The 14,385-nt window shown below is 50.4% G+C and overlaps 1 protein-coding gene across 1 annotated transcript in view; it reads left to right on the plus strand.

Moving 5' to 3' along the window:
- Positions 1-14,172, plus strand: part of Arhgap10 (Rho GTPase activating protein 10) — a 300,009-nt gene extending 285,837 nt beyond the window's left edge. Inside the window, exons 22-24 of the mRNA XM_019208745.2 lie at positions 2,856-3,008; positions 4,587-4,678; positions 13,451-14,172. Of these exons, the coding sequence (XP_019064290.2) occupies positions 2,856-3,008; positions 4,587-4,678; positions 13,451-13,539 (334 nt within the window). The 3' untranslated portion in view covers positions 13,540-14,172. The remainder of the gene's footprint in view (positions 1-2,855; positions 3,009-4,586; positions 4,679-13,450) is intronic.
- Positions 14,173-14,385: the final 213 nt, after the last annotated feature.

A 14,385-nucleotide genomic window follows, 5' to 3' on the forward strand; every position in this document is an offset into this window, starting at 1 on the left:
TTTATTTCACTTAGGCGTATACCCTCAATATGTACCCATTTACCTATGAATGAATCTACTTTCTCATTCTTTATTCTGCACCGATTCTTACAAGAATTCTTTGACTTTCCAAAAACCAAGGGATGTTATTCCTGCGTGGACAAAAAGAAGGGAATTAAAAAAATAAAAATAAAGATGTGAGGATTAAGTAAGTAATAGCTATAGATTTATGATCTTAATTTTTAAGGGGCTTTGTAAGTAGCCACACTGCTTATCTTCGCTCTGTAGCCGTCCTCCCTCTGAGCAGATGCAGATGATGGCCTTCTCATTGGCCATCCCGGAAGCACCCCGGAAGCACCTTGCATAACTGCTGGGAGATTTAATGGCGATTCTTGGGCTTATCCGTGGCCTTACATTCCCTATCAGAGCTTCATTCATCCCTTCCTCGCCTTTGCCTTCCTGATTAGCAAAGGCGCCTTTGAAGGTTCATTTCCTGCTGAAGAATTGAGTGCCTCTTGTGGCCGAGGATTCAGATCACTTTAAGATTTATAGATTTCTTGGCTTGGGATGAAATAGGTTTTATGAGTCCCAAATGAATGGCTGGATAAGGGAATTGTAAATAAGCTCCTCACAGAATAATGTTTCTGTTAATGCCACTCCACCTTTTTTCTGAGCACAGGTCAAGAAACCTGTGTAGTAAATGTCTACCGAGTCCATAATGCAGGCCTTCACGCCATCCACATGCGGCCTTAGAGCTTCAGAATTGGTTTGCTCGCGTTGGGTGAAGGTTTCATGTGCCTTGCATTGCCCCTGGCTTTGTGAGGGCTACAGAAAGAATTAAGGACCCAGTCTTGCCACAAAGACAGAAGAAATAACCTGTGAACATCAGAGCAACTAAGCCCAACCTGCTGGCCCATGTGTAGGTGAGACCAGCCTTGGCAGGTATCTGAGCTCCTGTGTGGGCAAAAGAGGAAGCCTGGGCAGAGAGGGGCAGTGTGTGGCAGAGGTGGGAAAGGCTGGCAGGAGGAGGCTTCTGGGGCAGAGGGGCCCTGTGGCAGCTGGAGCAGCTTGCAGCTGTAACGGGGACAGAATTGGGCAGACATGCTCTCATGTCGCCCCATGTGTGGCTGCCTTGGACAGCGAGCTGGGACTAGCAAGGAGGCCATGCTGGCAATGAAGACACCAAGCAGTACAAGTGGAAATTCTCCGGGCAAAGAGGAGCAGCCCAGGAGCTCTGCTGAAGTAGAAATGGACAAACCATGGCACTGGTTCTGCTGCAGAAGAGGCCAAGACAGGGCTTAGCGCTAATGTGTCACAAGGAAGCTGTTCATGGGAACTGCTGAATGAGGGTGAATTTGTGGTAAAGAGTGTCTGCATACGGCTCACACTAAATACATTTGCGTTGAAAATAACTCAGTGGAGGGGCTGGAAGTGTAGCTTGGTGGTAGAGTACTTGCCTAGCATCCAGAAGGCCCTGGGGTTGATCCCCAGCGTGGCAGCTGAGAGAGGATTTTATGAAGTGGGAAGTTTTCCATAGTATACTTTTGAAGGAAACTTCGTATACCATAGACACAGGGCTCTGAGTCTGAGATCACTGAAGAAGAATTCACATCACCACATATTCATATATTTATAGACCCTTCCAGGAGTCTTGCACTTGACCGCCTTTTAAAACTTGGAAATACCCAGTGTGGGTATCGTTTGCTGTTCATTGGCTTTGAACATTTTTTTCCATTAAGTTCATTGGTACTTTGAGGTATACAGTACAATTACATTTATCATTGGGATCTTGTACCTTTACGTGATATATCTTGGTTATTTTTTCCCCACACCCCTGCCTTCCTTTCACCCCTTCCACCCTTCCCTATTGACAAAGACTTTGTTTCTGAATAGTTTCTCTGGTGTGAAAAGCTAAAAATGTAAATAAGGTTCAAACTATATTAATTAATAATGTGAAATAGGAAGAAGAGGGCTAAGGGAGTAGGGGGAAGTAGAAGGGATAGGGGAAAGGAATGAAGGGAAGAGAAAAAATATGAGAAAAGGAAAAAAATGGTTTCTTAATCTTTAATACCAGTCTTTTCCCTGTCTATAGGAGTCCTAACAGTTGATGTCATTTTTTTCTGAGTTGCCACACGTACATGGCCCGCTGAAAATACTTTAAACGTTAAAATGTTGTGTGTTGGTCTTTGGCAGCTAGAGGCCAACCGCTGGACTTTAGAGTCTCGTGATTTGCCATTTAGGTTGGAGAAAGGAATACAGATTGTCTCCCGCTTAGGATGGTTTGACTTAGGATTTCCACCTTTCGAAAATGTCAGAGAGACGCTCCTTCCATAGAAACACGCTTTGAATTCGGATGGTTTTTCGGGCTGATGATTGTGGCGTGGTCCTCCCTCTCAGCGCTGGGGAGTAGCCCTGGCCCACAGCTCCCGGCCAGCCACCAGATCACAAAGACAGACGCTCTGTGGTGTACTACCGTGTCGCTAAGATGTTTGCTAGGTCACGTGCATTAAACGCATTTTTGGCTTACAGTATTTTCAGGTTGTGACAGGTTTATCACAGTGTAATCCCAGGGGAAGAAAAGGAAACTGAACCTTGAACATCAAAGCCACTTTGGGCACACGGTAGTGAACTGCTCTGGTTCTAGCTTAGCCAAGACGGAGTCTTCTCCATGAAAGTGCAGAAGTATAATGTGATAGCTCTGCTTTCAGATGGTGGTTGACCTTTGGGGCTACAGTCCTGGAGAGATCTACAGAGGTCTCTGTTCCTGCTGGCCTGGAGAGACACAGGAGCTGATCTTCTCGGGAACAGATGGCTGTACGTGTGGAGTTCCATGGCCTTCATGCTACTAATCCCATCCTTCAAACTTCTGTCCTTAGCCCAGGCCAGACTCGATCACCTATGGTCCAGTGGCTTAACCCACAGTCTCCAACCACACCGGGCTCCAACCCAGCTGGTCCATCTTCTTCGCTGGGTTCGTCACCTTTTCCCACCTCTGCTGCTGCCACCATAGCAGAGAAGCCCCCAGAAAGGTAGGTGGCTTGAAGTACAGTATAAAATGTAACGGTGGCACCCAGAAGGGGCTGCATAAACCCGTGTTCTCTGGCCCGGGTGCCCTGGTGCCCTGGTCTTCATGCACAACATTTGCAACTTTGTACTGGTCTCTGCTTTGCTTCAGTAGCAAGCACAGTCAGTTTTTGGTTTCCTAAGGGGATTGGTTCTGGGCCCTCTTCCTACCCAGAGCAAAATCTGCCTGTATTCCAGTCCAGACATGATGGCGTGTAACCTGTCCATTTCCTTCTGTATATTCTAAATCATTTCTAGATAACCTTCAGTATCCCATACAATGTAATATAATTATTATGCTTTGCTGTTACAGAATGATGAGCAAAATATGTGTGTGTTCAGTACAGATGCAGTTTATAAAGAAATATTTTCATTCTCTAGTGGATATAGAGCCCTCTGTGGAGATGGAGAGGTGACTGTGCATTTTTCACAGAAATTTGGCTTCGTGAGGCCTGATGATTGGACCTCCTCTGTATTTTTGGTACTGATTTTGCGTTTTTGAAACTAGTCATTTTTGAAGAACTTTTTGTTCATGAATATAAAGCATACTGTTTGTTTTAAAGGAAGGCAAAGTGGACCCTGGAAATATTAACTTGAATGGCCACTTAAGGGCTGGTTTTGTAGAGCACAGAGCATCTGTCAGGGTACTGGCTGAGGTTGCTCTTACTGGGAGTGACTTTGGCGACTCCAATGGGGCAGAGCATTTCCTTCCCCTTTGGTTCATATCTCACTGAAAGTATGGTTTCCCTTCTTTTCCCACAAGGGCACACAGGGTGTTTTGACAAGTAGGGAGAAGCCGAGTCTGCTGTACCTTTCTGAAGTGGTCAAAATAAAGCCCAGACCCTAATAGCATATGCTGCAATCCTGGTCTTGGGAGGCTGAGGCAGGAAGACTGGAAGTTCAAGGCCAGTCTGGGCAACTTGCCAAGGCCCTGTCTCAAAGACAAAAAAAAGCATGGGTTGTAGCTAAGTGGTCCAGTGCTTGCCCAGCATGTGCAAGGCCCTGGGTTTAATCTTTAGTACCATACAAAAAGAGGACAGGGCCGGGGATGTAGCACAGGGTAGAATACTTGCCCTGCATGCACAGGGTCCTGGGTTCAAGACTCTCCCAGAGGTTGTGGCACACAGACTGAAGTTAGTGGCTCTCTGGCAGCCCGCTCAGCATGAACTGTCTGTGCCTTTTGCTCCACTGCTGGCCCATCCACATGGGGACACTTTTCCTTCCTAACTGCAGCTGAAGTGAGCGGTAGGACGGCTCCTCCCACCAGAACGTTAGAATTAGGCAGGTGCTTGGGCAGCAGCTTCCTGGAGAGGCTCCCTACGGAGGGCTTTGCATTTGAAAGCCACCATTTACTTGAAAATCAAGCGCTGTGATTTTGCCTGATGTTCTTCTCTGTTCCTTTCTGTCCTGGAAGGAGTTGCCGCACCAGTGACCAGTACATGAGACTTAGGGAACAGCAGGCAGGCCTGGGGACAGACGACCTGGAGGCTTCTCTCCCTCAGTTCTTCACACTTTGATTTGCGTCGTTTGTGTTCCTTCTGCAGCGTTATCAGTCGGAAGGCTCGAGCAGTGTACCCGTGTGAAGCAGAACACAGCTCGGAATTATCTTTTGAAATAGGAGCAATTTTTGAGGATGGTAAGTGGGGCTGGGAGATACTCTGTCACCCCTGAGTGTGTCTCATGCAGAGTAAGGGGTCACTGGTTGTGGCTGTGTGGCACCCTGGACAGGAGAGAGAGCTGAAGCGTGAGGAGGCTTCCAGATCCCGATCACCAGGGGGCGCTGTGTTGGCGGCGGGAGCATCCTTCTGCCATCTTGATGCATCTTCATTCGCATCATTTCTCCTAATGGAAATGAGCTGGTACCAGTCAGAGTTAAGAAATATTTCTGATCTCTCTCCTTTGTTTTCTTGGTTCTCCCAGGACTCCTAGCCGAGCCTCCTAAATGCTTCAGGTTTGCTGAAACTGTGTTTTGATTTCTAAGCCCCTTGCCACTCCTACTCTTAACATTTTCCCCATCTTGAATGGGTACCACATCTCCAGATGTGGGTATTGACCTTGCGCATTGAAACGACAGTGGGCAATTTTATTTGAATGTTTATCATGTGCGCACAAGCATTTAAGAAGCTGTGATTGGCTTAATATTTCACAAATCTCTCCTACGGCTCAGTGTTTGTATTTTCCCCCTTGCTCTTGACTTCTTCCCTCCCTCCTTTGCTTAGTATGAAATTCATTGGTTGCTGTGGAAACAGGGCCATTGTGTGTGGGTGGAGCTCCCCAGAAGAGTTCCAGGGAAGCAGCAGGAACTTTTGATGCGCGGAATGGCCTGGCTGGCTGATGAGCTAGAATGTTTGGAGTCTGTGGAATATATCAACACGGTGCATTGTGGCATGTTGTCAGTAATGCAGCATTTGCTGATGGTTGTTTTTTAGAAAGCAAGTTGCCTCGTTCAGAATAGATTACGGTACATGCTCCCGAGAGCCAGAGACACCTGGTAGCATCAGAAAACAAACAACAGCACCAATATGCCACGTAAGACAGAACTGTACGTTGTGAAGAAACATTGTTCGTGGAGTAAAGGCGATATCTCTCCTCCAACCGTAACATATGTACAATTTTGCTGGAAGAGTGGTCACCAAGCCATCCCACTCCACACCTGGCACATATTGCCACAGTAGACAGCAGAAGGGAGAGCTGAGAGGGATTTTTACTTCTTGTGATGTCTGCTTAGGAACCTCGGAATTTTGTCACATAGAAAATTGTGAGATAGTTACCTTAGTAGAAGATGCATATGGATGCCTTAGGCCGCAAGTAACAAAATTGGACAGAGTTGGCTAACACAGTAGTGGAAATGGATCAGCTCATGTAGTAATAAGTCAAGAAGTAGGGTGCTCCATTGGATTAGTTCACATTCTTACAGATGTCCTCAAAGACCAGAGCACTTCCATCTCTCTGCTGAACCATTCTCTACTTATACACTTGGGCTCTGGCTGGGTTCCCTGGTTGGGGCAAAATAGGCCTCATGGCCACACTCAACTTGAGTAAAAGGAGGTATTTCGTCTTTGTGCACTTCCTTTTTAAGAATGAGAATAGTTTTCCAGAATTTTCCTCCTACTTTCCCTGCTGTAGCTTCTCCGTAGTCAGGACTGGGTCAGATTCTCTTACCCAAAGCACATGACCAGTAAGGTGTACTACACAGCCATGGGAATGAAGATCTGTGCTTAAATCAAATCTGGATCTGCCAGCAGCGTGGAAAGGAGAAAGGCTGGGAGGTCACTGACCCATGAGACATGGGTCCTCCAACTCTAAAATCCCTCCACAGCTCGCAAGAGTTCCTGAAAGAAGAGAGAGTGTATACATGTGCATGTCATGTGTACAGTCACACACACATACACACAAACATATACATACAGAGGAGAATCTCCATGTGTTTTTGAAAGAGCAAGTGTTTGATGACAGGCGGCAGTGTATTATAGGCTGCAGTTATTTTACCTGAGGTCGGGCCTTGGCTGTTTGACTTTCTGTGTGACCCTGGACACGTTCCTTTGATAGTGTTTTCATCAGAGTCCTTGCCCTAGTTTTCAGGGATATCTGCCACATCAACGTTGTGACCCCACTCCGCTTCCCTGTCCTCATTTATATGTCACTAGGATAGCATTTGGGGCTACTAGAGGACGAGGCTTTGAGTGTCACCAACACTCAGTGTTGCTTGCTGTGGTGCCTTGCCGCTGTGCAGTGGATGTGACCGTGGTTCCAGCCAAGTCACGTCTCCCTCTCGTTTAATGCCGGATGGTGTCCGTGTCCAGCCTGGTCTAGACTGGCTGTCTGGAGCCCCCAGAGAGTCTTGATGGTTCCTCAATCTCTCCCCGAGACTCTTTACTCCAGAGCTGCCTGTTGATGTGTTGACAGCCCTTCCTTACCCAAATAGGTGAGCGTCTCATTTTCTGTGAGCTGTGTCTTGTGAGTGTCTTCCTGAGCCTGTTACAGTGGTGCTGATGAGCTTAGCAGATAGATATGCAGGGTTGGCACCCGAGACTTGCTGCTTCTGAGAGACCGTTCTTAAAGGGCACAGCGAGCTGGAGGCACTTAAGCCGGCTGTTTGCTTTCTGTTGGACTTCCTTTCATCTCCTCTGCATGGTTGATTGCTCAGCTAGTGAAAAGCAACCCCTTGCTTTTCTAGAATGTGTCTGCTGAAGCCCTTCCTCAGGTACCTGTGGGGTCTTTTCCCATTGGACACAGCCAAGACATGTAGGCAGGTCATGGGACTCAAGCGTTGTGGAGCCCACAGTGCCCCAAGTGGCCAGTGTTTGCAACTGCACCCACAGGAGTGTCGCCAGGAACCCTCCCTTTCCACACAGCAGTGAGTGAGAGACACTCAATGTCCCTAAAACAGCCGAGACGTTTTTCTTGTGGCTGCTCCTCTATTTGGAATCTTCCAGAAGGCACATAGTTCCTGCGGTGCAAATCCTTTTTTGTGCTCCCACAGGCAACAGAGGAAACCAGTTGAAGAAAACAAAATTCAGGTCAAAGTGACCCGTGGGCTGCACTGTCAGTAGTTGCAGGGTTTGGAATATATATACCACAGTGAGAAATTCTAAACCAGCAGACGGTGAGGTGGTCTCGAGTAATTACATAGCTCCTAGCTGCTTCTTGCTTTTTTTGCTTTTATTGTGTGGGTCTGGACTTCAGTGAGGGGTTCACTTCCTGGCTGAGGGTTTGTTTCGGCAGTACTGGGGAAATGCCATCCAAACCCTGCCCGGGAGGGTACTGTCGAGAGGTTTCAGGGTGGCTGATGTCCCTACAGCTGCCACAGGGACCATCCCCTTTTCCCCGGGCCCCGGGGAACTCCGGAAATAGGCTGTGGTGGGTCTGGGGCTCCCAGATCTCCATGTGATGGGAAAGCGTGTGGCTCCAGCTGCCTGGAAGGACACAAGGGGCCTGCGGGGCGGATCTTCAGGGGCCACTGGCTCTCGGAGGTGTGGCTGGTTCCTCTGGGGGCCAGGCTCCGTGTTGGCTTGTCCGTGTAGGCATGTCATCTCTCTCTGCTTGGGAAGTAGGTGTGACCCTGATAAGTCCCGACTGAGCCTCTGGTAGTTAAAACTGAAAGGTCTCAGATAGAGAGAAGAATCCTTGAAAAACAATTTGGCCTCATCTTGGGAAGTTGATCCCATGTAGCTCTTACAACCCAGCAGTTTTATTTCTAGATATATTTGTAACATAGAGGAATCTTAGAAAAAAAAATGTTAAGTGCCAGGTGACTACACATAATAGGATTCTAGGGTGGCTCAGAAATCAGCAAAACGATGTTTTATTTGGGGTATGGACTTGCGTGATAAAACCTTATTTTGACCACAGCTGGGGTCAGAGAATGAAAAACACTCTTGAGCTTCTGATTGCTCTGGAAGGTGTGAGGCAGGAGACAAGACAGAGCAGCATCACTGCATTTACAGTAGCCAAAAGGTGAAAACAAGCTAAACATCCCTTGGCGCATACACAGATAAACAAAGTGCGGCCTGCACGTACAAAAGAGATGGCTGACCCATAAAAGGAAGGCACTTCTGACCCAGGCTCCGACCCGGATGAGGCCTGAAGATGTGCTGGATGAAAGAAGCCAGGCACAAAGGTTGACATATTGCATGATGCCATGTATATGAAATACTAGAGTGGCAAATTCTGAGAGATACTAAGTAGAGTACAGGCCTCCAGGAGCCAGAGGAGGGAGACTGGAAAAATTAATGCTTCTTGTGCCTCTCGCTTTAGTTTGAGGAGATGAACATAGAATGGTTTCACAATGCTGCAATTGGTCTCAACGCTACTGAATTATACACTGCAGCGTGGTCAGTACAGTGAGTTTTATGTAGCCATTAAACTACAGTTGAAAACAACCAATGCCAGGGAGCACTGATCACAACTCTCATCAAGTTTTGAGCGTGCACAGCTCACCCAGGGTCTCTCAGCTTGCAGGTGGCAGTGCAGGGACCCCAGTCCTTACAAAGTGAGCATGGCCCTTTCTGCCTGTGTCCTGTGCATGTGTCCAAGCCTCCTGGAGCGAACTGTGGAGCTGTTACTTGCCCTTTCCTTATAGGGGATTGTGGCTGGTGGCAGCCCAGCATTGGATAGGGAGAAGCAGCTGTCTTCAGGTCATTTTCCCCACTCCTTCCCAAATCTGTTGCCTCTTGGAGCATGTGTGTAAGGGATCTAAGGCTCTTCAGGGGTCAGTGTCCCTGCCCCGCCCCACCTGGCTGCATATCGTGGTGTCCTCCCAGCATTGGACTGGGCAAAAGTTGCACGGCCAAAGGAAGGCCAGGCTCCTTGACAGAAACCAAATGTAGAATATGGCGCACAGAGAAGGGCTCAGGGGAATCACGGAAACGAGGACTGGCCAAGAAACATGGTGGAAAAGTAGATGCCCCACCATGAAGAAGTGGGCTCTCTGTAGAGAAGGCCCTTCCCACCAGACCGACCGTCCCTGCTAGTTGGAGCAGCGTGGCCACACTTGGCCCCTGCCTGCTGCCACGAGCTGCCCTAAGGTTGTGCGTTAATAGGAAGGCAGGCAGGCAGGCCAGCCCTGTGGGAGAGGTTTTGGGCTTCGTCCACTGTTTACATTCTCCACGGAGGCGTTTGTGGCCAGTGTGGGGCAGGGGCAGCAGGATAAGGGTCTCCCTGGCCCTGGCAGCTGCTGGTCTTGGAACATTGTAGGAGCCCAAGGTGGCCCTGAGGTGGGAGGCTCGCCTTGGAGAGGTACTGAGCATCCAGCAACTGGAAGCCTCTGACCTCTGTCAAACTAAAGCTGGTGTCTGAAGTCTCACTGCAGCATACCTGATGGAAAGTAGCCCTTTTCTCCTGAGAGAGGCAGGCGCTGCCACGCAGGTCCCTGGCCCTCTGCTGTCCCAGGCAGCTCCCCCACTTCCTATCTTTAGAGCTGTCCAGGTGGACTGTGCCTGCGCCAGCCCTGCTGCCCGGGCGGAGGCTGAGCTCTTAACGCCAGCTGTGAGCGGGGCTGTTGTAGAAAGGCAGAGTCTTCCAAAAGGCGGATTCTGGTTCTGTAGATATGAGCTCCGGGATTCAACCTTACGCTGCTGCCAGTGGCCTTTTAAGGTAGCATTGAGACCACTGCAGTCACCTCTTTACTCCCTCAGCAATGATCTATTCTTTCTTCCCCAGTTCAGCCATAAAGATCTAAGTTGCCTTGTTCATCAGGAGGAGGGCACTCAGGTTGTCTGCATTGGCTTGAGTGTTCCTTGAACTCACAGGCGATTCAGTGACACACTCATGTGCCACACACCTTGGAAGTGGGAAAGTTACTTCCATAGCGACGCTGCAGAAATGCAGATACCTCGCTTTCCTCATCTCCAGTATTTTTTTGGAGCATGGCACACGAATCCCAGGAAGATGTAGAAAAGGGTAAGCGTGCTGGGGAGTATGGAGTGACCCGGAACTCCTCCCAGCAGGTGCCCTGTGGCAGGGCCTCGGCGCCCGGGGCTCTGTACCCATTGTTCATGGGCAGAGTGACTGATGGGACTTGTGCTTTGCTCTTGACATGATGAATTTACTCTCTTACCGTGGAGAGTGCATGGAGACGGTCAGTTCCTGCCATCATGCTGGGTAGTGCGCAAGACCCCACACCACTGAAAGAAGAGAAAAGCCCGGTCTCATTTTAACCTGTGCAGCACTTTCTGATGAGTCACCTTTTACCCTCTCTTAGAAATAAACACAGAGTCTGTGAGAGAGTGATAAACCATCCGGGTCACGCAGCCATGGAGGAGCCAGAGTTCCAGCCGGGGTCTTGAGGACTCCAGAGCCCACCTTGTTTGCATTACATTCCCATTTTCTGGAGTCAGAAGTCTTCTCCCACATGACAGTTGAGGTGGTTTACTCCCGACAGTGCCCGGTGCCAGCCAGCATTCTCCAGAAAAAAGAAAACCGATAATGAGGGGGGAAGCAGCTGCCTGAGACCCAGGGAAGAACTGCAGCGTGAATCTGAAGGCAGGCTGTGGCCCGGCAGCATTTCTTCCTCTCTGCCCTCTTTGTTCGTGCTTCTCCTGATCACACAGGGCCCACCACGCTATGGAGACGAAGCTGTTTGTCAGAGACCACTACTTAACTGTTGCCGGCAGCTGAGTGTCTGGAGTAATCGATTGGGTTTTCACAGAAACATCCGTCCTAGTGCTTGACCAAATGTCTGGGGATTTCGGTGAGCCAAGTTTCTCAAACTGAAGAGCTGGGCAGACTTAAGTAGAGAGAGGAGCCAGCAGTGGGTACCTGGGCTCTGACACTCTGAGGGGGGACCCCTCTTGGGCAGTCTGTGAGCCACCCTTCCTGTGGCTGGAGATGCCCGGCGACCGGGGTTGTGCAGTGCACTTTCTATCCCATCTCCCCTGCTGCCCGCCTGGCCATTTGAAGCCGCTTGAGCTTTACCTGGCCCCTGTGGTTTCCTCCCTCAGTCAGGGACCCGCTCCCATCTTCTGGGGAAGGGAGGGTGTCTGGGACGTGGTGAACAGCTTTCCTGTGTTCATGGGGACAGGGAAGATCCTGGCCCGGTCCTGGTTTGCTCTGTCTTTTGTGAATGCCTTACCTTTTGTAAGTATGTGCACACCCAGGAGGAGCACATGCAAATGGATTCTCTGTACCTTCTGAGGGCCACAGTATTTCCTAGCTAGTGTGTGCCAGCCGGCAGCCTCCCCCAGGCCTCTCACTTCAGCCCGGGGCCTTTCCCCTCGGGAGGCCACCTGGCCAAATCCCTGATGGCGGCTGCATACTGGTAGCTTTGCCAGCTTGAGGGTTTGGATGCAATCGAGAGGCCTTTACGAATCTTGCTCTGCCAGGTTCAGGGTAGAGATAATCGAGGACACGAAGAGAGGGGCTTGTTTCCATATCAGCCTGAGAGCATGTGCTGAGTTCAGTTTATCCATTTATGACGCGGATGTGAGGGGGGCACTGTGCTGTGCTGGGAGCGGGAATTCTCAGGTCACATGTCTGTCACCTGCTCCTGTTGTACCCTGGGCTAGGAGAGGCTCACACACGTGACATACGCAGGGTGCGTGGCTGGGCCCCTCATCTGGTCTGGGGTGAGCAGAGCCTCCTGGCAGTGAGTTGCTGAGCCCAGTACCTGAGGCCTCCTTGGCGCTACCCAGGCCTGGATGGATGGAGCAAGCACATAGAGACCTTAAAGCAGAAGTTGGGCGAATATGAAGAAATAGCAGAAGGCCAGGACGATGCAGACAGCCAGCATGTGCACTTGCGTCTTCTGACAGCGTTGGGTTCCACTGTTAGACCTGGGGTCACGTTCTTGAGAAGGGCTATCGGGATTGAATGGTCAGTGTCTTCCAAACTGGAGGTTGCTACGAATCAGTGGTTCATGAATTCAGTTTTCCAGCCAGCGCTCAAAAAAGAATAAGGAAAGAGAGAGCATTGTCCATAGTAAGAGTAAGTGTTGTTTCACGAGACCTAGGTATCTCGTGTACGTGTGGTGCTTTTGGTTTCTGAATCACATGGTCCTTGTGGCTTGGAGTCAGAAGTTGTGTGTCAGAGGCAGTTCCCAGTTGAGTGGTGGGGAGCACTCCCCTTCCTTTCTTTAGGCACAGAACTGCCGCTCCTGCCCATGGCTGGGGTACCCTCCACTGGGCCCACTACATGCCTCTGCATTTGATTTCCAGACGCTGGTGAGGAGGGCTGGACCATGCGCCCTTGCTGTCCAGCCTGCGGTCATACATGTGCATGTGGAAATATTTGGGTACCTGCTGTGGGCCAGGCACTGTGCCCAGATGTCCCTCAGCCTCCCCATTCCATGGGAGTCAGGCCAGGGCCTGGACCGTGCCTGCAGGGGTTGTCAGTGCCAAGGAAGGTTGAGGCTGACTTCTGGGGGAGGATCTTGTCCCCTCAGGTCTCTTAGGAGAAAGAACCTCATGTTGAGGGGGTCAGGAGGCATTCGAGGGAGAAGTCAGCCACATGTGCAACCGCGTGGAGTCCCTGGGGCTTCTCTGGCAATTCGGGACAGTGGACATAAGGTGTGCACACGAGTGTCGAGGGCCTGGTGGAGGGGTGCACAGGGCCATTTGGGAATCGAGTGTGACTCACGGGGACAGTGATGTGCAGTGCCCTGTGTCCTAGAGAGTTCCCTCTGCATAGTGGATTTGGAAGGGGCAGACTGGGATGGTAGAGACCAGTTGGAGGCGGTTGCAGGAAGATGGGAGGATTTGGGTGTCAATCCAGGAAAGAGACCGTCCGTCCCCCTTGTACAGACTTCGTAACTGGATATCCCAGGTGCAGCACCCTTCTCTCCTGGCCAGAGAGAGAGAGAGAGACAGACAGACAGACAGACACACACACACACACAGCCGTGAGGTTGTGCCAGGTGCCGGGGGAGGGCGTCTTGTTAAATTGCTCTCTCTCTCTCTCTCTCCCTTTGCAGTACAAACCTCAAGGGAACCTGGCTGGCTAGAGGGCACTCTGAATGGCAAGAGGGGTCTGATTCCACAGAATTACGTCAAGCTGCTGTAGCCCCGGGCCTCGGAGGACCACTGCTGACCCTGGTGCCCACACACTTGCCAGGGAGCGGCATTTTACAAACCACAGCCACACTCGGGAATCACTTGTCATGGTTGGCACTGCACGCCTGGGGAAGGTGGATGGAACCTGCCTCACAGAACTGTGTGGTTTGGTGGATGAGCGCCGATGAGTGTCGGGTTCACGGAATGGCTTTTTCCCTTGTCAAGAGCCAGGACGTGGGGTTTTTAATTATTTGCCCCTAGAAGGAGAAGGGAGGACAGCTATCTGCCACCTCCATTGGCAGCCATGGCACCAGACCCTCAGAGGACCCTCTCCCCTGCACCTGCTGCTGAGATTTGAAAGGGAACTGTCCTTCCTCCACTGGGCTGCCGTAGTGGGGGGCGGGCTGGACCGCAGGTGTCTGCTGGTGCAGGGAATCGGTCTCAGCCTGGGGAAAGCAGAGAGGGCAGCCCTCTCCACGCCTGCTCCTTCCTGCAGGGCCGCCCTGGGCCCCACACTCGCTCCACCTGCCCTGAGCACACCGGCATATTTATAACAGGCTACTCTCCGGTGCTCCTCACCTGTGTGCTGTTTGTCCAGGGCTACCTTTTTACCCAAGATCTCTCTGTAAATGAAATAAAGTGTAATTTACTGTTTGATTTGTATGCTCTGCTATGGGGAAGGGATGTTGGGATTCATTCCCTCTGAAGTGATTTATGATCTCCCCAGATGGTGGAGAATCATTTTTGTCATGTGGTGGCACATGCACAGGTATGGGGTGTTGATGGGGAACCTTGCTTATTCTCAACAGGACATGTTCTGGGCGGCAGGGGCTGATGTCCTCTCTGCTGTGTGAGC

This window comes from Fukomys damarensis, unplaced genomic scaffold, assembly GCF_012274545.1.
Source record: "Fukomys damarensis isolate Sample0158 unplaced genomic scaffold, DMR_v1.0_HiC HiC_scaffold_38, whole genome shotgun sequence".
In the NCBI taxonomy this organism is placed as follows: domain Eukaryota; kingdom Metazoa; phylum Chordata; class Mammalia; order Rodentia; family Bathyergidae; genus Fukomys; species Fukomys damarensis.